The 27,159-nt window shown below is 47.7% G+C and overlaps 1 protein-coding gene across 6 annotated transcripts in view; it reads right to left on the reverse strand.

Moving 5' to 3' along the window:
• Nucleotides 1-27,159, reverse strand: part of NAV2 (neuron navigator 2) — a 399,056-nt gene that overhangs the window by 221,122 nt on the left and 150,775 nt on the right. For 4 of the 6 annotated variants that reach the window (XM_046014625.1, XM_046014623.1, XM_046014622.1 and 1 more), the window contains exons 4-6: nt 19,686-19,758; nt 8,218-8,473; nt 3,472-3,540 (exon numbers count right to left, since the gene is read on the reverse strand). In XM_046014625.1, the coding sequence (XP_045870581.1) occupies nt 3,472-3,540; nt 8,218-8,473; nt 19,686-19,758 (398 nt within the window). The remainder of the gene's footprint in view (nt 1-3,471; nt 3,541-8,217; nt 8,474-19,685; nt 19,759-27,159) is intronic. The other 2 variants (XM_046014626.1, XM_046014624.1) reach the window with 1 other exon arrangement.

Here is a 27,159-nt window from a genome sequence, read left to right on the forward strand (position 1 = left end):
AGTTTACTTGATCACACTGAATGAGGCAGTGAGGAAACACGGGCTCCTGGAGAATAAATCGTCTGCCCAGGTAACGTGGTGAGTGGTGAAGAGAGGCTTTCAGGAGGTTTGACTAGCCGCACTCACAGCTGCCATGCCTCCACGTCTCTGCAGATGGACTATGCCTATGAACCTGGCACCCGCCGGTCTTGCCGAGGGACAATAATTGTAGTCGAAGGCAGAAATTTATGGAAAACATCCATCCCTGTGCTGATTCCCCCATAAGCCTCTTCCCTGCGTCCAGACTCCTGGGTGAGGCTTCCCACCCTGTTGGAGACCCCTAGTGCCTCTCGAGGTGTTTGACTCCTCCAGGTGTTCCAGCAATGTTTGCACTTGAATAAGATCTATTTCCCGAGCTCTGGGAGAGGTGCCTTGCTCCATCAGCAGGGGTAAGGCTATTTCTTTTGGCAGCTAACTTTATGGCTCCATTTGGTGATGCCTGGATCAGCTAAAATGCTTATCAGAATTGTGTTCAAGGCTGGGGGCGGGAAAGGGAGGGGGATAAGGGAGGGCGAGGAGGATTATTAGGCAAATAACGAAACAAAGAACATCCTTTCATTAGCCTCATCAAAGACAAAAATGTATCCAAAAGAAACTCTAGGTGGGGGATGTGACCCTGAAAGAAAGCCAGACCTTGGCGTTCAGTCAGCTTGGAAGCCCTAGACCCAGCACACCCTGGGGGAGGGGCAGACATGGCCTCACCCTTCAGTCCTTCCTCTCTTCCCACTGCCTCCTTCCACCATCCGGGACTGATAACAAATCATCCCGCGGTGGCCATGTGCCTCAAGTAGATATTTCCCCAGCAAGCTCCTGTTGGCTTTATCTTCTAGAACGGAGCACATCGTGGGAACAAACACTGGATTTCAGGTTCCCTCCAAGCCCATTTCCCTCCTTTCCTTTTGTCCGTGAAAGAATTTCAATCTACAGTGGAATTGGAGGGTAGGAAATGGAGAATCTCATGCACACGTCCTCAGAAGAATGGCACTTAAGAACGGGAAGGCCGATTTCCCATAAATGTCTGATTTACGGATTATGAAACTTATCTCCTGACCAATGCACATCTGCCAGAATTCCTCTCCATCTTCAAACTGATGAACATACTGCTTGGACTCTGGCTGGACCCTCACATGTCCCCTTGCACTCCTGTTCCATCAATACAGCACCCCCCAGGGGCGCCTGGGTGGCTCAGTGGGTTGGGCCTCTACCTTCGGCTTAGGTCATGGTCTCAGGGTCCTGGGATCCAGCCCCACACTGGGCTCTCTGCCCAGTGGGGAGCCTTCTCCCCCCACCCCCGCCAGTCTCTCTGCCTACTTGTGATCTCTCTCACTATGTCAAATAAATAAATATCTTAAAAAAAAAAACAAAAAACAGCACACCCCAAATCCTCAATAGACTCACTTGTTTCTTGCTCTGGCATGTGTTTCCCAAATTGCAATTCCTCTGCTATTCCCAAATAAGCTCAATTTGAGTTTGGTAATTTGAGCTTGCCTCAGTTTACCTGCTTATTTAGGTTGACACCTATGTAGGGACATCTGTACCACACTCAAAAACTGGGAACCCCATTTGCCAGTGCAGTCGGTGTCCGAGTTGGACCCTGTGTTACTCTTCAGGGAAAGCAGGCACTCTCTAGTATGCTGTTATGACCTGGGTGTTTACGTCCTCCCCGCTCCTGCCCCGATTCATGTGTCATAACCCTAATCCCTGGGTGATGGTATCTGGAAATGGGGCTCACGGGAGGGACTTAGGTCATGAGGTTAAAGACCTCATGATGGGATTGGTGCCTTATAACAAGAGAATGAATGGGGCTTGCTTCCTCTCGTGTTGCTCCCTATGTGCGGACACAGCAAGAACACGGCCATCTGAAAACCAGGAACAGGGCTCTCACTAGAACCTGACTGAACGTCATCCTGACCTTGAACTTCCCAGCCTCCAGGACTGTGAGGAAAATATTTCTGCTGTTTAAGTCACCCAGTTTACGGTGATTTGTTCTAGCATCCCAAACTGACAAAGACACAAGATTATGAGAAGCACTGATAAATGTGGGTTCCCTCCTGTCCCCCAGAACCAAGTCAGGGTAGTATCTGGACTTGGTCTACAGAGAGGCCACTGCCCTGTGGCTTCTCGCCAACAGCCAGGCAGATCCCAAGTTGGGTCTCCCGATGTGTAACCTTTTAGAAAAGGAAAAGAAGGCTCTGGCTAGAAAAGGGACCTAGAGCTTGACGGAGTGGGGCAGGCGTTCAGAACGTCTTTGCCACACAAATACAGATACAAATGCAGTGTGGGTCTCCCTTTAGCTTTAAGTGAGAATTCAATGAAAAGTAAATGAAGCAATTCCACCCCAGCATCGGGTTCTGTTGGGATGTTACACGTGGAAACAAAAGACTGAGAGTAATGTCGAGAATCAAAGATTTTTAAAAGCAGCCTTGACAACCCCCTAAGTACCAGATTTCGAAGGGGAGGAAGAGAGGAGTGTAAGACAGTGGTTAAGGTGAGGGTTCTAGAGTAAGAAACCTGGGCTCAACTCCTGCTTTTTTGTACTTTCTGTGTCACCTTGGGTAACTTACCTAACTTCCTCGATTTTAGTTTTCTCATCTGTAAAATGGGGATAATACCATGACCTGCCATATGAAGACTGACGTGAGGATTAAATAAGATATGCAATCAAACTGGTGCATAATGAACATTCAAAAATGTTAGTTCTTGCTACTTTTCAAAGAAGTGGATCCCAAAGATGTGACCGGCATTTTCCATACCCTGGAACAGGTCCTCCTACGAGGCTGTAGATGCCAAACTCTGTGTCAAGAGAACTAGTTAGTGAGCAAGGCTGATTTTTATTTTTAGGAGGCAATCTCTCCAAGGTACAAAAGAGCATCCAGAAACGAAAATGAGACAGAGCTGCCTTGCTGCTTTGTCTCCTCCCACCAATGGGAGTCATGCTTCAGTTCTTTATAATTCAAAAGAAAACCAATCCCACATTAGTAATTTTAGCAATAACAGCAACAATAAAAAGCACCACACACACACACACACAAAAGGGATGCAGGTGAGGTGGGATCAGGGCCAGGCCAGAGCAGGGAGCCAAGCTCATCATAAAACAACTACAAAATCCCCCTAGAAACTTACCTCTCCCTAAATCAGAAAGGATTTTGATGAGCGAACAAAGGCCAACTCAAAGAAACGCAGAAGCAGTATGTACAGCTTCATCTCACATAGGCTCTGACACACACATACACACTCCTTTTCAATGATGCCTCCCCCCCACCCCAAACACTCAAAACTCTCCAACATTGGAGAGCCAAAGCCAAAGCATGTTTGGTTTGCTCAAACTGCAAACATGAAACAGGGAGAGGGACTGAAAGGAAACTTAGCCAGAGCAAAGGGATCAATGAGTTGGGTTGAAACCATGCTTTGCAGGACACAGAAAAATCTAACCTAGAAATCTTTCTCTGACCCAGAGTGAAGCGGATGATTTTGCTTTGAGATGAGTCCTTGGATGACGCACTGCATGATGGGAAAGAAAAACAGTAGAAGGGATGAGTGAGGGGAGGGAAGATACGTTAGACACACACACCACTAATAGGAGTAGGTAACAGTGGGGATGGCTGGTTCGCCCTCTGCCCACTTTTCCTATAATACACAGCCTTCCTTCCGGCTTTAACTCTTCTGATGTGACAAAATGCCAATATGAAGAACTTACTATCAAGATTATGTAAGAACTTCTGTGATTTCTTTTTACAAAAAAAATGCCAAACATCTTTTCTGCTACTTGGGACATAAGGCTTCTTCTTCCCCTCAGAAGACACCGAAGTGAGGGGTGTCTGACACGTAAACAAACTTTATACCTTTCTAAGAGTATCTAAATGTTTGTTTCACATACTTGTTCTACCAGCATGTTTTTCAGGTAAATGTGCCATAAAATGTTGACCCAAAACAAGGGTATAGATGTTTGCAAGTTTTGCTACTCTTGGGAAGATTCACTCTCAGTGGTATAGAAATGCTCATTTAAGGGGCTCCTGGCTGGCGCAGTTGGTTAAGCATCTGACTCTTGGCTTTGGCTCAGGTCGTGATCTCAGGATCATGGGACTGAGACCCACATCAGATTCCATGCTCAGCTCCAAATCTGCTTAAGATTCTCTCTCTCCTTCTTCTGCCCCTCCCCACTGAGCTTGCTTTCTCTCTCAAGTAAATAAGTAAATCTCTCTCTCTCTCTCTTTTTTTTTTTAAAGAAATGTTCATTTAAGACTTCTGAACTTGCTAAATTCTAGGGTTTAGATAAAAATTTGTACATGTCAGGGTGTCTGGGTGGCTCAGTGGGTTAAGCCTAAGCCTCTGCCTTCGGCTCAGGTCATGATCTCAGGGTCTTGGGGTGAAGCCCTGCACTGGGCTCTTTGCTCAGTGGGTAGCCTGCTTCCCTGTCTACTTGTAATCTTTCTCTGTCAAATAAATAAATAAAATCTTAAAAAAAAATCTGTACATGTGAGGAAACTTGATTGGGTTTAATAGAAAGGTAAACTTACTTACGGCCTTACAAAAGGTAGAAATATTTATCTTTCTTGTATCCATACACCCTATACCATGTTCATCCTATACCGACCTGTGTATCTCTTTGGAACCCTATGTAGCAGTCTCAGGTGAGAAAGGCAATGTTGGTGTTACTAGACTCTGGAAGTAAAGGAAGAGAGAAGAGAGAATACAGAAGAAGAAAAGAAATGAAGCAATTATCTGGATTTTTCCTGACCAGTTGAATATTGGTAATATATATGGTAGACATAGATGGAAAGGAAAATGAGTCTTGGGGACTGTGCTCCTCTCCTGGACTCTGCACTGGTAAGGAATTTCAGGAGATAAAATGCGGATCAAGTTCTTGGCCTCACATGGATTAATGAGAAGAGCTGAAGGGAAGAGGTAAACGTGAGTCTCCACTGGGCCATCATGGGGGAGTTGCTCAGATTCCCTCATGCCAGCAGCTCAAATTGCCTTTGCCAGCTTCCACGACTCCTTTCTTAACAAATTTCATGGAAAAGCTGCCAGGTTTTAGTATTTCCTATCCCAAGAGGTGCAGTGTTTAGGCATGTTTGTATCTGGCACAGTTCTAACAGGGGACTGGAACTTGGCGTTCCGGGCTTGCGCCATCATTTGTCACTGATGATCAAGGGTCCAAACCATTACCCTTGGGGCTCTGGTTACCAAAGAAAAATGTCGGATAGAAATACAATGGAACTAAGCCAGTGTTGCCATTTTACTATTCTTAAATTTATAGCCAGTGCGTAAGCATGGGATATTAGATCCCTAGAACTTGAGGATATGATCGTTATTTGGAAGTAAAATTAGAATCAGTGTATAATGTGGGAAACCATTCATCTGTGGAATTAACCCAATCTGGGCCAGATAAAGGATGAGGGAGGACACAGAGCAACTCCAAAGGCCAATCCATGTCATCACAGTACTGAGTCAGGGGGCCATGATGGTAGGAATCACTCTGGAATCAATGGATCTAAAAACCTGGCTTAAGTAAGTTTGACTCTTCTTTAGGTAAAGCCTTTATTAACAGTAGAACATTTCTTCTTACTGGGAGATGGGTGTCCTGACTGGAACATCTGGTTTTCTTAAGAAAACATACGCCTACCACTGGAGTGGGCGCCTCAGGCTAGCATAGCTTAGTGACACAAGCTGGGCATTGCTCAACACAGGTTCCTTGGAATCTTATATGCAGTGAGAAGATCCACGAAGTAAGTTCTGAGGCTAAGTTGGAGGAATGCTTTCTACGGCCCCTCCTGAAGATTCACAGTGCACACGTGTTCTCTCGGGGTCCCTCACCTCAATAAATAGCACCATTTACCACTGCTCACGCCAGGAATCTAGGCTTTATCTGTGATGCTCTCCCTCACTCCAGCCTGTCCATCGATTCACAGCCCTGTTGGCTCACGCTCGTGAAGTGGTCCATCAACAGATCTGCTCCACCCCTTGGTCCAAGCCACCGTCCTCTGGAGGACTACAAGAGCCTCTTACCTGGGGTCCTTCCTTCCATCCCAAGGCTTCATAGTCTTATTATCCAGAGAGAAGCTGAGAAGATTTTTTTAAACTCTCAATCAGATCAAGTATCTCTTCTGCTCAAGATGCCCCAGTGGCTACCTATAAAATGAAATGCAAACTCTTTCCCCAGTTTAGCTAGCACTCTGTGACTGGACCTCAGGTCATGGCACTAGGCTACTACTGCAGGGACCACCAGTCCTACTATCTTCCATGTAGATAGAGGCTTTGCTTACAGGTATCTTATCACGTTTTCCAACTCCCCTCACCCACTGAGCTCCAGCCACACCAGCCTTCTTTCTGGTCCTCCAACCTGCCAAGCTTTCTCTTATACCACAGGGCCTTTGCACCAGCTGCAACCTCTGGCTGATTTATTCTACACCTAAACTTCACATGGCTTGCTCCATGTCATCCCTATCTCTACCCTGGTGTCATATTCCCAGAGAGAATCTCCTAGCAGTCCAACCTAAATTATCAACCTAATCCTTCTGAATCCCATCATCTTATTGTAGTACCTCTACCTGATAGTTCCCTTCCCTATTTGCCTGCCTCCTCTAGGAAAATCCAAAGAGTAGGCACATTAGTGGTCTCAAGTGAACCGTAAGTGCCTAGAACAGTGCCTGGCACACAGAAGGCATTCAAATGCTAACTAAACAAATGAATGCATTTTTGGCAGATTTAAGGATCTGAGTAGACCTGTAGTAACAGTTCTAACAACTCAGTCCAGATTATTTACCAACATTTCCCCCTATGGAGCCCATCCCCTGCAAGTTACCATCCAGGGAATAAGCACCCTGTAGAATACAGTGTGGGCAATGAGATCCTGGTCATTCAACCACCAGGGCCGTCAGGGACCTCTGATCAGAGGATGGCTCGCACTCAGGTGGTTCTTCAGGTCAGGTGCAGGGGCTCGCTGCCTGGCTCTCTGTTCCTCATTACTAGTCCAGGCCTTTCTGCTTGCCTATAAATTTCCATAATGTAAATTGGATATAATTAGATAATTAACTAGGGGATTTACAACACATCCATCACCACTGGTTTTAACACCATCACAAGTGGGAAGTAGCACTTCTCAGGGGAAGGAAAAAGCGGTAACCATCTATAAGGCACCTGTTTTGTCTGGAACTGTTCTGTGCTTTGTCCAACTACAACGGGCTGCTGGACAAATGTGTGCAAGAAACCCTATGGTTATGAACACTGGTGCTTTGGGGGACTGGAAAGCAAAAGTCATTACTCTGCAGCCCATGTTAAGTGAAACCAAGCAATCAATTTAATTAGTGACATTTAGATGATTTGCTAACTAAAGGTTTACAGCTTTAAACAATTACTGTGGACTTTTCTCTAGAATTTCACTATAAGTCAAAAACCTTCTAGCTCCAAATCCCCATTCTTCCCCCTCTGCCATTAAAACGAATGTTCTACAAGGTGATCTTCTGCAGAGTCGTTGAGGAATGCAACTTTTCCCAACGTAACCCAGTAGGTGGTAAGCACCCTGGCCCTGTGCTTGCATATCATCCTACACTGAGAGCTCCACGGGCAGGCATCAGCCCCCCGGGAACATGAACAACACCCACACCCTAATCCTACAAAACAGAGGACCACAGCGAAGGCCGCTAACCACTCTCGCAAGGTTAACAAAATCCAGTCCCTGGCCCTCTCTGGGAGGGTGGCTGCCCCCTTCCTTGCTAAGCATTGCCCATCTTTCCTCTGTCCTCTAGATATTTCTCTTCTGGTGCAGCAGAGGCATCTATGGCAGAACTTCTGCCGCCACTAAGCAGAATGAGTCACACATAGAACACCGAACACCCAGCTTACAGGCAAACATGCAAAACCAGTCTGAAGTCTATTTTCGGGGCTGTTCATTGCCTAGGAGCATGTGTAACACAGGCCAGAGCTAAGCAACAGCAGCTTATTAGCTCTGGCTGCTGGCCAGTCCGACCTCTAAAAGCGCACATCTCCACCAGGCACAGGAGGCAGCCCCGCCGCATCTGGTCCAAGGTCGGGCTAATACCCCCACTACCAGTAGTCTTCAGCACGGACGGGGCCCAAAGGAAGACATTCCTGGCCTCAGCTGCAGTGGGGAGGGGAGGAGGGTGTGGAAGGGCGCCCTGGGGACCACGGAGTCACAGGGCGGCGGGGAGCCCCCACCTGGACTGCATCTCAGCTTGCGCTTTTGACTGCTGATGTGTTGCCGTCTGGAGAGGCTGGCCTGGGGCTTGGGGGGTGGCCGGCCCCTGTTGAGGGGTGCCAGCCTGGCACTGGGAGGGGGCCCCGGCCGCCTGGGCCACGGCAGGCGGTGGCGGCACAGAGAGATGCTGTTTCTGGGGCTGCTGCTGCTGCTGCTTGTAGCGGGAGAGGCTGAAGAAGAGGCCTAGGATGGCCTTGAGGTTGCCATTCCTGATTTCTGCAAGACAAGAAAGAGATACTTTTAGACATGGAGTCCCATCTTGAGAGCCCTTTCCCGCTCCACAAGTTTCCTTTCTCCAGGACAGGATGGGTTTCCTCAACACTTCCCCAGGGATCATAGTTGCGGGAAGTCAGGCCTCGGCCACAAAGAAATTAGCTGCTTCTCCCGCACTGGGATTAGAGCGAATACACGAGGCAAGTTGCAACTGGATGTCTGGCAGGTGCCAGGAGGAAATTCTCAGCAAGGACACGACCAAAAAAAGTCAGACTCCTGAGCAAGACCATGCTTGTTCTTAGGCAAAGCAACCAATCCGGGACAGAGGTGCTCCCCAGCGCGGAGGGGAGATTCGCCGGTCTCCACTTGGCAGCTCGGCCCAGTCCACGCTCTGTGCCCCCAGCCACTTTCGTGCACTCCAAGTGATTCCAACCCCACTCATAAATCCTCACTCCGCTCTACCCAACCATCCTTCCCTCGAACACATGGCTCTGTGTCTCCGTTGTCTATTAAATCACTCATTTGGGGTGGGTGTGGGGATTGGCCGTAGGACTTGCTTTCATAAAGAACTCATACAAAAATTCTGTATTAAAAAAAAAATGAGAACAGAGTGGGGGTAAGAAAATTTTTATTCCAAACACAATTGTTTAGCTGTTAAAATGCATTTGCCTCAAGGCATGCATAAAAAGCTGCTGAGAAGGAATAAAATATTTATTCGCAGGCAGAGGCTATGGATAGAGGGTGTTTCTCCTCGGGGAATCCCTCCTTTTATGTTTTTTTAACACCACATGCAGTGGCCGGGGCCTAAACCGATTCTGAGGGTAAAGTAATAGAGCCACCCAACCTGAGGGACAGGAAGAAGGAATCCTGGGGGCTCCCTCTGCTTTGCTTCTATCTGAGGCTGAATTTCCTTCTCTGAACTGGCGAGGGGGTTAGAAGGAGTGGGGTGGAGGAAGGGGCACATCTCCTGTGTGGGGAATGCACAAGTCCAGGTTAGCCCCGGGGCCAGGAAGAGACAGTTACCCTTGCAGGGCAGAGGGTATGAATGGGATCCTTTCAGAAACAAATCCCATTCCCTGCAGGCCTGCCAGTGTCCTGGGCTAGATCCGAGCAGGCCAGGCTGAATGACTGCCCCAAGAAATGGAGATCACAACTGACAACACAAATGTGACTCTCTACGCCTCACTGGCAATACCGACACAGCTTTCCCATCATACAAGGTTGTCCTACAGATGCACTCAGAGCCTATCTGTGTAAACGCACCGTGAACAGTGAAGGCCTTCTCTGGACCTGGTTGCTAATAACTACCCCCCCCCCCCCGAATCCTGTATGAGATTCCTATATAGGTCTGGGCTTGTGCCTTAGAAATGGTTTTTACTGGGGTTCATCTTGGGACTTATCATGCAAACCATGATGCTCCTGAGAGTGAAAAGGGGGAGCTTTTAATTAGGCCAGGGGGTCAGGTGTAAGCTAGGACTGGCCCGGGCAAAGGAGGATGCTTATAAACCATCTTGTGCAATCTGGGGAGTGGAGAAAGCCCCATAGAGCTGGCGGAGATCCCCAGGTTATGGAGGTCGTTCAGCTGGCATGCAGATTAGCACCTGTTAAAGAACCTGGGGAACCATTTACCGCCTCCAAATTAAAGTCACAGGAGGGAGAAAGTAGAGCTAAACATGGGGATTGGCGAAATCTATGTACGATTTATTTTTAGTACCTTTGATCATTACCAGGTTATACAGTTTATAAGAACAAGGACTACCAGTAATTAGTATGTATCAGGTTAAGCTCTTAATAAGCATGATCTCATTCAGTCCCTACAATCTGGGAAGTGAGTGTTAATGTTCCTCTTGTACAGAAAAACAGTATCTCAGAACGGTTTTAGGACCTCTCCAAGGAAATACATTACGGAGCTGGGATTTGGGATTTGAATCTAGGTTTTTCCCTCTCAAAGCCTGGTCTCCCCACACTGTAACTTGGCTTTACTTGTCTACCCATCATGTGTGGTAAATTTAAAAGCACAAGCAGATAATGTTTTATTTATTAAGCTAGCTGGTGGGCATATAAGTATTCTTTATTCTTCTGTAAGTATTCTGTGATTACGGAATGTTTGGCACATTCCATAATACATTTTTTAGAACCACGTAAGAACAACAAAGAAGGGAGGAACTATAAAGATTCAGCACACGCAGGGGCGGATGGGTTGTCTCCTGCGAGAAGCAAGCATGTCCACATCAGCATCTCCTGGCAGGCCAGTCCAAGCCAGGGCAAAAAGAGACAGCTTTGTCGTATTCTCTACCCACTGTGGTTGCAAAGTTTCTTACTGTTCATAACTCAGCATCAGTCCCTAAGCATCGCTTTCTCTGTCAAAAAACACAGTCTTCCCACATATATACTTCTTCTTGGCAGGGAGGATTTTCATGAGAAAGATCACTGATTTTTTTGAGCCAGAAAGACCCAGGTTTGAATCTCGGAAGTTCATCATTTATAGCCTGAATTTTCAGAAGACTCGACCTCTTGGGGCCTCCGTTTTCTTCTTTAAAATGGTCATATGCCAAACTGCACCTTTCCCACAGGCTTGTTATGAGAATTAAGTGATCACTGAATGAGAAAATGTGTGCAAAGCACCCAGGATGCTGCCTGACTCTACTTCCCATTTTGGTTCAGAAAATACGGCCCCTCTACCTATAGTCTCCTCAGAACTCACCACAGGGCTCTGTCCCTAATGCAAGACTAAGAAGCTGCCCATGCCCCCTGCTCTTTCCCCCTGAGGCCACAGTCACAGGCATGGAGAAGGAAATTAATCAGGAATGATCTCATATTAGACAAAAGACATGGGGAACTTCCGATTTGGGGTTTTTTTGTTTGAGAAAGAGAGCCCTTGCATGCAAGTGCCTGCTGGGACGGGGGAAGGCAGAGGGAGAGGGAGAGAGAGAGTCTCTAGCTGACTATGCAGGCCCAGCATGGAGCCTGACACAGGGCTTGAACTCACAACCTTAAGGTCACAACTCGAGCCAAAATCAAGAGATGGGACACTTACCCACAGGTGGTCCCCGTTTCTCTTTTAAATATTTTTTTTTTTTTTTTTTAATTTGACAGAGAGAAATCACAACTAGGCAGAGAGGCAGGCAGAGAGAGAGGAGGAAGCAGGCTCCCTGCAGAGCAGAGAGCCTGATGTGGGGCTCAATCCCAGGACTCTGGGATCATGACCTGAGCTGAAGGCAGAGGCTTTAACCCACTGAGCCACCCAGGCGCCCCCCCCGTTTCTCTTTTAAACAGCTTTACCCAGGGGCAATTTGTATCCAGAAAATTAAGTGTGTGATGATTTTCAGTCACGTCAGTGAATTGTCATCTTAGCCTACTCCCATCACCCTAAACAGAGTCCTCCGGCTCATCCGCAGTCAGTCCCCAAACCCATTCCCAGGCAATGTCGAATCTGCTTCCTGTTTCTACAAGCTTTGTCTCTTCTGGACACTTCCTGCAAGGGGAGCCATGTAATATGTAGTCTTTTGCATGTGGCTTCTTCCACGGAACATGTTTTTAGGTGACCCACGTTAGAGCATTTGTCATTAGTTTCGTTCTCCGCATTGCTGAGTAACCCCCAGTGTATGGATAGACCACATCTTCCAGGCCCACTCCCCAGGTGGTGGATGTTTGGACTGTTCCCTTTTCTTCGCAGAGCACAAAAACTGGAGAGGTGCAGATGCTCTGTTTGGGGTTGGAAGCCACAAAGTTTTTGCCATGGGTGGTCTACAGCAGACAGTACCCAAAATAGCTGGAATTGTGTTCTCCCCACATTTCCGAGGGGAGTGTGTCTGCATTCCACGAGGCCTAGTAAGCGGGCGGCACCAACCGGCTAACGACACAATCCGTCGGCCCACAAAAAATGTTTCCCTCATGACATTTCCCAAGGTTTGGAAAAACAGTATCATTTTATGTCGGATCAGCTGTCCTCATTCTAGAATTCTGGAGAAAGGAAAACACCACAGACCTAGCCAGAATGGACACGACACTAGCTAGCTGGTGTCTACCTCTGCCTGAGAACCCTGATGGCGTTTCTGTTTGTGGCCGCACCCACGTCCGCTGAACGGGCTACAGCAGTCATTGTTCCATTCCCAAGAAATTCAGTAGCACCTGGACTCTTTAATTCCCTCCAGTTCTGACGGATTTCTCTGCTCCCACCAGCTGGTACAAATGTACCCAGATACTGTACGGGGATGCAGGCATGAAGGAGAGGAAAAACGGAGTTCTTTTCTTCCAGCATTATTGAAACCTCAGACCTGGTTTACAAAGGCACAAACACTGGGATACTCTAATACAAAGAAATCTGCTTCGTAGGGAAGAATGGACCGGAAGCCAGAGGAAGGCAGGGCCAGCTCAGACCAGACCTTGGAGTCGGAATTCCTATCCAGTTCTCTTTACTCACAGTGCCGTCCGACATACGCGGCTAATCTGGGACTGGGGTTCTGTGGCATTGCTCCTCCATCAGCATAACCTACACTCGCCACGGAACTTCCCACCCCATTCCCGTAGCCCTTCTGTGTCCTGCTCACCAAGCCGGTCGATGGCTACACCCACGGTGGGGAGTGGGACGGGTGAGGAGGGTGGAAGAGCCTACAGGGCCCCTTCTGGTGAGGAACAGAATCAGGTCCACTCCCTGCCACACAGGTGATGTGGGCAGGAGAAAAAGGAAACAATCCACCTGCGGCTTTTCTCCTGATGGACCAGAAAGACCTGAGCTCTCTGGCTTAGATGAAAAGGGGAACGAGCTCAACATCTAGGTTTCTGGCCAAACCAGGTCTGAACTCATCAGGTCAGCAGCCAACTTCACTCCAAAAGCATGCACTGCTTCCTGGAGACACCCGGCAGGATCTTTCTGCCTCTGTCTCCTCCAGTCCTCAAGGTTGATAAAGAGGGGGTCCTCAGTCCTGTCATACTACCTATCCCTTGTCTTCTGTCTGGACTTCCCATCTTTTTTCCTGTCTGGTGAATGCCTCTGTATCCTGTCAAACCCCGGCGAAATCCCTCTGCCTCTGTCAATCCCCCTGATTGCCCCCAAGCCAAGCTAGTCACTGGCTTTCTTTGTCACCACTGTGTACGTACCAGTAGCCCAGCTCTCTTATTAATGGAAACTGGAGCAAAGTTTGTATGGCTGAGACTATGCCTGGTATACAGGACGTGCCCAGCAAATGTTTGCTGAACTAAATAGGATATGTCTTACCCGCCAGACCTTCACGTCTCCATTACGGGAGGATGGGCTCAGGGCCAGGTGTTTGCAAAGCTCCCAAGGGTAAAGACTATCCTTCCCCACGGGACAGGTAGAGTGTGTGTGTCAGGGGAGGGGTTGAAGGGATCTTGAAAATCACCCAGGTTAGGGTGAGGCCCAAGCTCCCACGACACCGGATGGTTCCAACTATCTGGAACACAGAGGGGGCGGGCGAGAAGGCCTAGTCCAGGGGAAGTGTCCCAAACCAGTAGTGTCTCCATGGGGGTTCCCCTGGGCCCTCAGCCTCTACCCTGGAACAAAGGCGCTCTGTGGTCCTCTATTGGGCAGGTTGGGGCAGGGCATGATCTGCTGCAAAGTTTCAAGGACAGGTGCATACACCCTCCCGAGGTTCTAAACCCTGCTTTAGTCACTGCAAGAGGGTGGAGAAGTACATAAGGGGTTTTCCAACCGCCCATGGTTTTCATCAGAGGAGGAGCCTCAGGGCACTCAACCGTCTTCAAAAGGAAAACAAAAAGCATTAAAACTACATTATTTCTTTAAACACAATAATGCTTTTCTAGTAATTATGCAGGTGGTTAAGACTGTGAGGAGTAACAGAGAACACCAGGCCTCTGAAACAGATGAGTAGCTTAGCCACGGCTGACCTTGTGGGCCTCCCTTTTCCCATGTGGGACTTAATCTCTCTGGGCCTTAGTTTCCTCCTCTGTACGATGGGGATAAAATGAATACTGATCTCAAAAAGTTGGGGGGGGTTAAATAAAATATAAAACATGCACAGCACTTAGCTCCCTGACTGGCACATGGATTCTCCATAAATGGCTTCTAGTCCTACAATTTAACAGTATGTCAAGTGAGAGATTTCTTGTAATCCTGAAATTGAATAAAGTGGATAAAGCCCATTTGAGGATAAAAAGTCTCTAAGTGTCCTTTGTCTAGAAGTTCAAGGAGTTGACAAAAGTGTGGGCCAGTCACCTTCCTCCAAGACAGCACTAGTCCAGAATCTGTCTCACCAACAAACACCATCATTATCCCCCAACCTCAAAAGCCAAGGTAAGATCTAGAGGATTTTTTCTGCCATCTTTCTGGGCCACTGTAATGGGATTGCCCATGAATTACACATGAACATCCTGGCAGATGCTCTCAAGAGCATTAACAATGCTGAAAAGAGAGGCAAACGTCAGGTCATGCTCCGACGGTGGGCTCTCTCAAAGGCCATGCTCCAAAAAATGGTCCTCCAGTTTCTGGCTGTGATGATGAAGCATGCTTACATTAGCGAATTTGAAATCACTGATGGTCACAGACCTGGGAACGTTGTTGTGAACCTCGAGGCAGGTTAAACAAGGGTGGAGTGATGATCACTAGATCTGATGTAAAACTCAAAGATTTAGAAAAACAGCAGAAATCTGCTCCCATCCGCCAGTCTGGTTTCATTGTATGGACGACCTCGCTGCTGTCATGGACCAGCAAGGCAAAAACACACAGGAGGGAAAATCCTGGGATGCCTTTTCTAGGGGTGTAATACATACAAGCAAATAAAATGCCTCAATGGACAAAAAAAAAGCAAAAAACCCCACAACCCCCCCCCCCCCAAAATCTAGATCTTTCTAGATGAGAAAGTGTTGCAGAATGGGGGAAGGTGGCAATGTCTGATGATCACAGATACTGGATATTTCCTCCCCTCGCCAAGGAAAAGAAGGTGAGGTCCTTGTGCTCCTTGACAACAAAGGAGTAGAGGGGCCAAGAGAATCACTCCATGTCGGGTACTGGCATTCCTGGCCCTGACTGGACACCCACTCAGCACAGACTTGGCAGATCTGCCTCTTTGGCCACCTAAGTCAGGGAGGAAAGAGTTGGAGAGAAATTACGTGGTGGGGGCTTCCAGGTGACAGAAGGACTGTGCTACCTACTCTAAGTGGAAGATGGAGCCCACACATTCCTGCCAGTTCTGTAATGCATAATACAGGGGTGAGGAGACTGAGCTTTACAATCTCACTAGGACCACCTTATTTGGGGATCTTAAGGGGCCTGAATTGGGGGGGGGGACCAGATATAAATGTTAGCCACTGAGGGTGAACCAGAATTGCTAGACAATCTCACAAAAGACTACTAATGTTCCGGGAACAGCATGTGAGGAAGTCCGTGGTCAGTAGGGCATGCAGAAACTCTGGCCTGGGGACAGGAGCAATTATGGCTCTGTAAGAAGAGGGCAGCAACTTCACCCAGCAGAATTCTTCCTGTTTTATCTGCCCCAGTTCTAGAGGCTCAGACAAAGGAAAGGGGGAGGGGGAGAAGTCATTAGGCCCCCATCCCTCTTTAATCTTCTTCTTTTTCTTCTGTTTTACTTTTTAATTAATTTTTTTTGAGAGAGAGAGAGAACAAGTGAGCAAGCGTGAGTGTGTGTGTGTGTGTGTGTGTGTGTGTGTATGTGAGAGACAGAGAGAGAGAGAGAGAGAGAGAGCGCTGGGCGGGGGGTGGGGTGGAGGGGAGAGCCAGAGAAATGTGGGGCTGTCTCATAACCTTGAGATCATTACCTGAGCTGAAATAAAGAATTGGACACTTAACTGACTGAGCCACCCAGGCCCCCCTCCCCCTCTCCAATCTTCCAAAGCCACTTCTCTGGGGTATGTGGGTGAAAAAAAGCAGTGAACGGAATGTGAAACTGCAGTTTAAAAGCAAACGAGACAAAAAATAAAAGGCAACCTATGGAATAGGAAGAGGTATTTGCAAATGTCTTATCAGATAAAGGGCTAGTATCCAAAATCTATAAAGAACTGATCAAACTCAACACCCAAAAAATAAAAAATCCAATCAAGAAATGGGCAGAAGACATGAACAGACATTTCTCCAAAGAAGACATCCAAATGGCCAACAGACACATGAAAAAATGCTCCACATAACTCAGCGTCAGGGAAATACAAATCAAAACCACAGTGAGATACCACCTCACACCAGTCAGAATGGCTAAAATTAACAACTCAGGAAATCACAGATGTTGATGAGAAATGCAGAGAATAGGGAACCCTCCTACACTGTTAGTGGGAATGCAAGCTGATGCAACCACTCTGGAAAACAGCATGGAGGTTCCTCAAAAAGTTGAAAATAGAGCTACCTTACAACCCAGCAATCACACTACTGGGTATTTATCCTAAAGATACAAATGTAGTGATCCAAAGGGGCACGTGCATACCAATGATTATAGCAGCAGTGTCCACAATAGCCAAATTATGGAAAGAGCCCAGATGTCCATTGACAGATGAATGGGTAAAGAAGATGTGGTATCTATATCCAATGGAATATTACTTGGCCATCAACAAGAATGAAATCTTGCCATTTGCAGCAACTGCAATAATGGAACTAGAAGGTATCATGTTAAGTGAAGTAAGTCAGTCAGAGAAAGACAAATACCATATGATTTCACTCATGTGTGGAATTTAAGAAACAAAACAAATGAACATAGAGGTAGGGATGGAAAAATAAGGTAACAGAGGAGACAAACCATAAGAGACTGTTCACTCTAGGAAAAAAACTGAGGATTGCTGGAGGGGGTGTGTGTAAAGGGATGGGGTCACTGGGTGGTGGGCATTAAGGAGGGCACATGATGTAATGAGCACTGGATGTTGTACGCAACTAATGAATCATTAAATTCTACCCTTAAAACTAATAATACACTTTAATTTAAATTTAAATTTTTTAAAAACCAAAACAATACTGTCATAAGCATTAACATAAAACTGTTCTAATAATGGACCATGACTGACGAGTTATGTGTTCTGGCTAAGATGTCAGAAAGTGAGTCTCGACTCAGCAGGAAAGATGAGGGGTTCCACATCACACAGTTGGGGGAGCTGTTAATGAAACACCATGAAGCCACTTCCCGACTGTGCCCCTATGACAGACACCTCAACACACTGGGTCGGTAGGATCTTCTGTGCTCAGAGACCCCCACGGGCCACATCCTAACATGGGCAAGGCTGGAGCTGAGGGTCTCCCTGATAGGCCTTATCTTTTGAGACAGTGTTCTGGCCAAGAAAATTCTAGATCTTTTCTGGTTTCCTTCACCTGTACATGACATGCCTCGACTTTATTCCCCTCCTGTCCCAAAAGACACCAGGAACACGAGATCTGAAATCACAGAGACCCGGGTCAGCTCTGGCTCTGCCGCTCACTAGCTACAGGCTTTGAGACTGTCACTCGGCACCTCTTTAAGTCAACTTTTGTCATCTGTACATCCCGGCTATCATGAGTCCCCACTTCAGCTGGAGGCGCTGGAGCTGCTTCGCAGACAAGCCTGAGAAGTGCGGATTACTTATTTATTCAACAAGTACTTACTGAATAATCTGTGCCTTAAGGTCGCAAGAGGACGGGGTAGGTTCAGGGGGACAAACGAGGCAGAACGCAGGACAACACACAGATAGATGGCAAAGGGGCCACGTGTCACCTCCAGGCCACATGGATGAAGGTGACTTACATGGAGTCCGCATCCCCTAGAGCCCTTTCTGTTGAGCAGGACTCTGGGCAAGTCCCTGCTGATGCTCTGCTGGGGGGGGGGGGGCAGGCCTGGGGTCTGACCCCTTCCAGAAAGCAGGAGGAGCCTATGCGTGCCACCCACCCGCCAACACAACAATGCTCTATCAGAAGGAAATGATGTTCCTCAGATAGGAATTTGCATCTCCCCACCTATCCATGGAAACCCCACACCAAGCCCCACCACGCCCCAGCAAGCTGCGTTTCATGGGTCATGGAGCCCAGGTCTCAGTCCCACGGAGGAGGGCCCATCCTCCAGGGTGAAGGAATCCTCCAAGGATCCCCCCTCTTGGAGCCGGGGTTAGGGCTGACCAGCCGACAGCAGCCATGGAGACCTCTGCAAGCAGTGTGTCCACCCCTGACCTGGGGCAGGCCAGCATCGGAGAGGTCACATTCAGACACAGCACGACATGCCCACGAGGCATCAGGAGTAGCCGCCCGCCCCCAGTATCGTTCACACAGCCGGGAAAATCAAGCTCTCACCGAGTAGCAGGGCAGAGGCAAGGAACAGGCCCCACGTAGGCCACACTTGCAAACTTACCTGTTCTACTGGGCTCCTTCCTTCCTCACTGCCCCCCCCTCCTCCCCACCCTGACCACCGGAGTCGATGCTAATAGGCATCTTTTCAAGAAGCAACCTTGCTAGGGGAAGGTGGGGTCACGTGAGGCCCAAACTGCTTTACCTGTTCTGGGAAAACTGGAGGCAGGTGCAGCCTAATGAGGCTGGGAGGCTGCCGAGGCCTGTGGCCACGTCTGGGCTGGCAGCTGCCTGTATTTACAAACCCGAGAGAGCGCAGAAGATTCCAGGGCGAGACGTTGCCCGAGGCGGCTGAGAACTCGGACCAGCCATCTCCAGACCAATACTTAATTGAATAGCAAACCACCAGCACACGCTAACGTGCTAATTAGCCACCCAATTGGAGTTAATTAAAAACTAATCAGGATGTCAAAACGCAGCCTCTCATTAATATATCACGTGTTTTCTTTCTTTTTTTTTTTTTGAACTAAGAAAAGCGCTGCTTCTTCTAAGAAAAGCAAGAGATAAGGACTCTGCATTTTTCCCTGGGAACTGTGCAATTTAAATATAAGCTGTGGCTAAGTGTTCTCTCTCCCACAGATAAGGCCCGGCTTGATAATTAACTGAATTGCTAGCTGGGTGAATCAAATCGGCATTGTTGGATTAAGCCCTCCTCCAGAGAAGCGGGTGCTTCTCCGGTAACCCCTCCTCTGTGTCTAGCAGACATCGGCCGGCCTGGTGGGATCTCCATTCTTGGAGTGATTCTTTAGGTGTCAAAAAGTTGGCATAGTTGAGTCTAGACAGGCCTTGAGCTGCCTCAAAACCAGGAGGAAAACAAAGCCAGAAGCACACCAGCACCCCTGGGCTTAACTGTATTAAAGTCATCAGTAAGTAACAGGTGGGCATTTCTAACAATGAAAAGGCAGCTTCGTGACAAGTGCTCTGACTCACCTTCTGCAGACAGCCCCTGGATGTTTATTCCCTTCGCTGCCAGGAAATTCAAGCAGGCATCTATGTTTTCAATCTAGAAAAAAAAAAATGACATACACTCAATCAAGGTTCAGCCTTCTCAGAGCCATCTTTTATCAGGAACAAAGTGCGATGTCGGAGAGAGGATTCACTGTGCATTTACTAAGGTTCGCAAGGAGGAAAATGACGTGCCAGCGGCAGATGGATGGATGGATGAACGGATGGATGGGTGCAGGTCAGGACTCCCTGTCTGTACTTGCACAAGAAAAAGTTACCTAATATCCCAACCACACAGTTCCAGAAGTTGAGGCCCTGGCTTGCTCATGGCTACCAAAAATAACCAGAGTGGAATGAGAGCGCCTCTGTGCACCACTGTCCCTAGAGCTATCCTGAAAATTTGAGCAGCTGCCAGAAAAATAGAGGTGGGGAAGAAGGGGACAGTAGACCCACCCTGTCCACCAGCAGCTGGGAGAAATTTCCAGCACAAAGGAGGCACGCCGTCACATGTGAAAACAGTGAATGGAAGTTTCAGCAGGGCTCTGGGCCGCGTTTACTCAAAATTCTCGGGCTGGCGGGCATTGCAGGTGACGAGGGAGGGCTGTGACCTCCGTGAACCCCTCTGTCCTTTGTGTGTTCTGTGACAAGAAGGAACCCACCTGCCAGAGTCGGGGAGGCCTCCCAGGCTTGCCAGGGCTGATGCCACAGCCAAGGGCAAGCAAACGTCCAGCCCTCGGGAACGAACAATTAGGTCATTCCCAAAGGTCTGATTTGACTTCATTTGTCAAGGCTAATGATTTTTTTTGGTCTACAGGAAAATGTTCAGTCTCGATTAATGTCAATGGTGACCGTAAATAAAAGAAACTGCTTTTGACTTGGCACAAGGATCTTTGAATTTCACACAGTTTGCATTTCACAGAGGAGAGCTCCCCTGCCCCCCACCCAACTTCCTACGCTCAGTCAGCATTCTTATACATTCAAAAGGGTGTTTAACCCATAGGGTTTATCTTGAATAAATGACTGTCTTTCACAGTGTCCATGTGACCATTCTCCTTTCCCCTTCCCAAGTGATCTTCTGAAGGCGACTTCATAGCCACAGAGTGCAGAGTCTACAGTGCAAGGAGAGGTCTAATTTGTGTAAAGTCTGGCTCCAAGACAGTCTTCCTGAAATGTATGTCCTCCTTCCCTGTGTCTGGCATTTTCCTTCTCTGCTCCCAGTCCTCAGACCTTCCAAACACAAAACTGAGCTAGGGGGGCACCTCAGTCAAACTGCCCTCGTTTTAAGACTCTGCTCCACCCCGATCCCGAGGCTGTTCCTTCCTTACAGTTTTTAGCCCGCTGTTCCCTTCTCTCTCCCAGCCTCCAGCTCACCCTCAAAGATCCTCATCTGGGAGACTTTTTTTTTTTTTTTAATCATCTCTGGAAAAAGGGGCAAAATGCAATTTCCTGCAAATAAATGCTGATGTTATGGGTTATGCCTGCCACCACTGCAGAAAAGCATTTCGTATAAAGGGGGAGAGAAAGCAAGATTGCTTTTAACTCTTCCTTCCTTCCAAGCCAGAAGGACTGACCATGACAAGCAGGTGCCACTATCCTAGAGGGTAAGAGGAGGGGAAAGAAGGAAGAACGGCGGGAGAACCCCTGTGGATTACATTTTACGTAATCAAAATTAGATCTCTAAATGTTATTACCCCCTGTTCCATTTTGAGAAAAATAACTATCAGTCCTTATTTCCACAACAGCCCGCAATGGTAATGTACGAAAACCACACAAAAGGATCTGTTGCCCCCACAGAGAGGCACTAATATTTAAATCATGATAAAATTATAAAATTCTTCAATCCCTTTTCCCTTTGAATAATCCTATCCTGCTTCTTCAGTGTATCTTGCACATGGCTGATAAGTGAGGTTTGGGCAAGTATTGTCCCCGTGAGAATTGAGATAAAGAAAAAGCTGACTGCTTGGGAATCTATTAATGTAAAATCAAAAATAGTACACTTGGTATCTATCCTGGCAAGCGTCACAGAGGTGTGCTGACGTGGGTAGGTTACATTTTTTCAACAACAGTGTGGCAGAATAGCATGGATTTAAAAACAAACAAACAAAAAAGACCCCCACTGAGGTATTCAAGAAAATCACTGCCCTACTACAACATTCTAATTCTATAAACATTTTCTTCCAAGGAACATAAAGCACATTTACGTGGCACATTTATGGAGCATTCAATGCATATCGTATCATTTAAAGTACATGGTAATTTCTTCCTGCCAGGCTAGCCCTTGGTTCACTTCAATTCAGCCATCTACTGGGCTCTCTTTTAATGTTAAATTCTACTAAAGGAATGAATAATTATAAATAGGTTACCTGGACTATTTGTCTTCCTCCTGTTACTTTTTAAAATCTCTATCATTCTTTCAAAGAGTTTCAAGATCATTTCTCCACAGGGCAGGGAGAGTGCTGGGAGAAGGGGTAACAATGTTGCCACCCCCAAGGGACATCTGGCAACATTCTGTGTTCTCACAGTGTGTGTGTGGGGGGGGGGCACTAGCATCTAGCGGGTAGAAGCCATCGATGTTGCTGAACATCCTACAACACACAGAAGGATGAAAAATCCTACCCAAAGGGTCAATAGTACGAAGCCTGAGAAACCTGTGATTCTTTTCAGCAATCAATATAATTGTGTAGATGTCTGCTCTGTTCCAGACACTGTGCTGGGTTCTCTTGACCATGTTAGGGCAGAGTCCTCGTCCTATCCAGGAGCCCACACTTACATAGCCCTTCTCTCTAGGGTCCACAGAGCCATCCGACACACACCCTAATTCCCAGCCATGTCAGGGAGAATCAGAGCATAGAAGCAAAGGAAGCATCAGGATCTTCCTTGGTTAGGTAGAGGGAGAAGGTCAACAGGCACCAAGAACGCTTTCTCCTAAAGAGGAGATAAAGCAGGCGACAGAGTCTGGATGGTTGCATCGCACTCCTGGAATATGTTAAAACTAAAAATAAGAACTTGGGTCATCATTTAAAAGACGATTCATAAGCTCATCAAGTGCCTTGAATTTTTTCCCTCTACTATGATTTCTCTGCTCAAAGAAGGAGTTCAAAAAACATTCCTCAAGTCTCAAATCCACTCTTTAATAACGTTCCATTAAGGTTAAACATCACTCCTGACAAGGCTGCTGAGACCCACGCTCTTTTCATCTGCACCCCAGGAAGAGAGCGGGGCTGGGAAGCAGAATAGGGTCAGATGTGGATTCCAACCTCCTGGCTTCACTTGGAAGGAGATCAGAAGGGGAGAGTGTTTCTTTGATCCAGCCTCTCTTGTGACTGAAATTCACCTTAAGGTTTTCTTCCAAGTACCATACAGTAAACAAGCAATCCATCCTCATGCACCGTTGGAACTGCACACCGTCACCACACCCAGTGAGGGCCTGGCCGGGGGCCCTTAGCAAGCACAAGGGTGTCCCCGTGCCTAGCACTGATGAGCCCTGGGGTGCATGTGCTCCCCAGACACACAGGGTGAGAGGCGGATCTGATTGGAGTTGGGAATGCAGAGTGATGGGAAAGGCTCTTAAGCAGCAAAGTATGTAAATACAACCAAAGTGGTTCATTAACACATAGCAGCCAATATAAACTACTTTCCAAAATTAGCTGACAAAAATCTGTGCAAAGCCTGACACTCCAGTGTTGGGGGTGGGGGAGGGTGGGAGCCGCACTTTGCGCCGGGGGAGAAGGCTTCTGTGGTCATCGCTGCCATAGAAATGGGTCCAAGAGCTCTGGAAAGAAGTTCCTGGAGTTTTAGGTGGGGTGGAGGTGGAAAGCCCAGAAGTGGGAGCACAACATGGCTTGGAGAGACCCTGGGAACAGAATGGGGTTGGCTGCAGGCACAGGTAGAGTAAGGGGACAAACCAAGACCAAGATGGACATGCACAGTCTTCCCTTTGCTTGGGGCCACAGGCGGCCTTCACTGTGTAACGTCTGTGACTGTGATGGTCCAGGAGAGGGAAGCTACAGTGAGGGCTCCCTCCCAGTCTCAGCCAGGATCTCTATCCCAAAGTTGGAGAGTTTCTCAACAATCTCTGTACTTGAGACTTGCAGGGCAACTTCCACAGACTGTGTGTGTTGCCGTCTTTGCTTCCCATGTCCAAGAGTACATCTCCACCCAGGACAGCCAGAGAGCAAGGAAAATCAAAACAAATGCCAAACAACTGGAAAGAGAAGGGGGAGGGATGGGAGGCAAATGGAAAACTTCACATTTCAACCATGGTTAAGGCTGGCCTGGGTCTCATGATAAAGTGAAATATGCAAACCCCGGAAGAACGGCTGTATATCTCCTCCGTAGCTTAGAGACTGATCAAATACCATCTGTTGTGGCAGTTGTCATGGCAGCATTTTTCTCGGAATACCAGTGTAGCTGAGTGCAAAGCGCATGAAAATGATAAACGCAAACGGAGACCATCCCTCTGGGCACTGCCCAGCCCAAGCGGGAAGATGGGGCTCCGGGCACGCAAGCAAATGGGGCACGAGTTTTCATGAGTTAAGAGTTTCTCATTGCGGCTCCTTGGAGATCTCTGTCCTGGGAGGAGAGGCAAACAGCTGCTGCATGAAAGTCAGGCATGCTTACAGCCATTTTTTAAAGTCATGAAATACCCAGAGCCTTGGGAATGGTAGACGCGGACCCCAGAGAAGACTGAGTAAGAACTTGCAAGTTCTCGATGGTCTAAAAGCACAACAGTGTAGCTTCCTCAGGAGCCTCATACATCGGCTCAAACAACTTCCTTCCAGAAGTGTGACCCTCACACCTGATGCTGCTACTTGTCAACAAAATAATTATTCCTCCATTCATTCATCCATTCCTTGACCCCCTACCTACTGAACAGCTGCTGGGTATACAGTGGTGAATAATTCCTGACCTCACAGAAGGGGGGACTGGCCGTTAAGACAATAATGCACAAGTAAGAGACAACATCTCTCATGTACTAGAAAACCTCATCTACCCAGGTGCCTGGGGAGGAGAGTTGGATTTTTAAAAAAAAATTTTTTTAAGAAAATTTTATTTTTTAAAAGATTTTATTTATTTATTTGCCAGAGAGAGAAAGAGGCAAAAGACAGACAATGGGCACAAGCAGGGGGAGCTGCAGAAGCAAAGGGAGAAGCAGGCTCCCCACTCAGCAGGGAGCCCTATGCAGGACTCCATCCCAGGACCCTGAGATCCTGACCTGAGCTGAACGCAGATGCTTAACTGACTGAACCACCCAGGTGCCCCTGAATAAAAATTTCTTAAGGAAGAGATAGCATGGAGGTTCAAAGAGACAGGGCTTTTTGTCCATCTGCTCACTGATATGGCCCCAGGCCCCTAGAATAGTGAGGAGCACATTGCAGATGCTCCAGATTTACCGACTGAAGGGGAATGTGAGCTGAGCCCTAAGAGTTAACTGGGCCCCGAGAGCGGGGAGACAGACCATTCCAAACCCAGTAAACCTACGGCTTTGAAGGTTCCATGCAGGATGAACAGCATACCACTCTCTGGTAACCAAAACAGAATCAAAATGGCTGGAGGCCAGCAGGCAGAGGAGAAGAGCTAGGAGACAGGACACTGAGCAAGAGAAGAGGGCAGGCCACACAGCCCATCTTCAATAACTCACAGGAGAGAGAAGGCAGGGCTCCTTCCAGTTCTTAGGGAAGCCTTGGAGCGTACTATCTCCCAACCATTACCAGGGCAACAGCAGCCAGGAAAAGCCCTTCCAGTCTGAAAGCTTGAAGCTGGGCTATTTTGTGTCTGGGATGGTTCAAGCAGTGTCCTTGAAGTAGGGGCGCCAGTGACATCTGGGCTGGGCAAGGAGATAGGGAGGGATGGGAATGGGAGGTCAGCATCTGTGGTCACATGTATTAGGAAGGTCTGCTTCTTTTCTTTTCTTTTTATTTTATTTGATAGAGAAGAGATCACAAGTAGGCAGAGAAGCAGGCAGAGAGAGAGGGAAAAACAGGCTCCCCACTGAGCAGAGAGCCCGATGCGGGGCTCGATCCTAGGACCCTGAGATCATGACCTGAGCCGAAGGCAGAGGCTTTAACCCACTGAGCCGCCCAGGTGCCCCAGGAAGGTCTGCTTCTTAACCAACAGGCCACCATGTCTTTCTGACACTCCTTCCTCTGCCCCTTTCCAAGAATAAAAATAGAAAAGAGAAATAAAAGAAATAAATAAAAAAGGAAAGAAAGAAAGTGCAATCATGAAACCAAACCAAAAAGCCAGAAGGCAAAATGAACTACGGGGAAGTGCTTCTCCTACATGCCTGTCTCACCTGTGTTGTCTCTTCCCTCCTAGGCCATGACCTGATGCAGGATTTGTCCAGCTGAATTATTATTCGGACACCTCTCTCAGTGTTGGAGCCCAGCACCAGCTCGTGATCGTATGGCTCATGGGCCACAGTGTGGTCCTGGAAACAGAGTCCCATGGGACTGAGCTGGTGGGGCCTGGCTATTATGATTTTCATTTTAGGAGACCCCAGAAATGAGGGAACTATAAGGTGGCACTTCAGATTCTCTCAGGTGGAGAGATATTCAAGAGCATCTTCCCTTGTGAACCCCCAAATTTGCTGCTTGCTTGGCTGATGCACGGAGCCATCTTAACCCAATAGCACAAGGGGCCCCACCCCTTCTAACCCACTTTTGGCCATTCAGCACATCCACTCTAGCCTTCTTGGCAGCTTTGAAACAGAAAGCTGAAGAATGTGGGACTCGGGCTAGATGGCGCTTGCTACTTTAATGCCTCGCCCAGCTCCTTCCTTTAATTGGCAATGTTACCCATCTTACTGTATATAACATAACTTCAGCTTTCCAAGATGTTGTCAAGAGCTCCTTAAAAAAAAAAAGAAAGAAAGAAAGAAAAGGGAGGAAAAAAGCTTTATAGAAGTCTCTCTATTACAGCAAATGGGTAGGTCCATATGGATTAAAAAAAAAAAAATGAAAACAAGAATCTCAAATTCCTCCAGTGACGATCTTTCTCCACTTTGCTTCCAAATGCTTAGAATACCTCATTTTCCTATTATATTCTGACTTCTCAATTTTTCCCTCGAGACAAAGAGAAATCTGGAAAGGGAGGGGTAATGAACGTTCTAGAAGTCAGTCCTGACCCTGGAGGCTCCCCAAATGAACCCTTACAGTTGAGCTGTGCAGAGCATGGACCGGTAGCGAGGAGGGGGACAGTTCCACTGGGGACTGGCGCGGTCGGGGGGCCCAGCGGATGCCCCCACGTGCATTCGTCCGGCAGGCCGCTGCTAACATCACCTCCCCACTCCAGTTTCAGGGTCATGTTGCCTCACTTCCTGGTCTTCCCCACAAAGGGACTGTTCCAAGGTGAGGCCTCCAAGTTAGGAGCTGGATACAAATGCTAGCGGGGAGTGATTAGGGCTAAGGAGTAGTATTCAGGGACATAACACAGGCTTTGGAGTCCCACAAACTGTGTT

This window comes from Meles meles, chromosome 8 (assembly GCF_922984935.1).
Source record: "Meles meles chromosome 8, mMelMel3.1 paternal haplotype, whole genome shotgun sequence".
In the NCBI taxonomy this organism is placed as follows: domain Eukaryota; kingdom Metazoa; phylum Chordata; class Mammalia; order Carnivora; family Mustelidae; genus Meles; species Meles meles.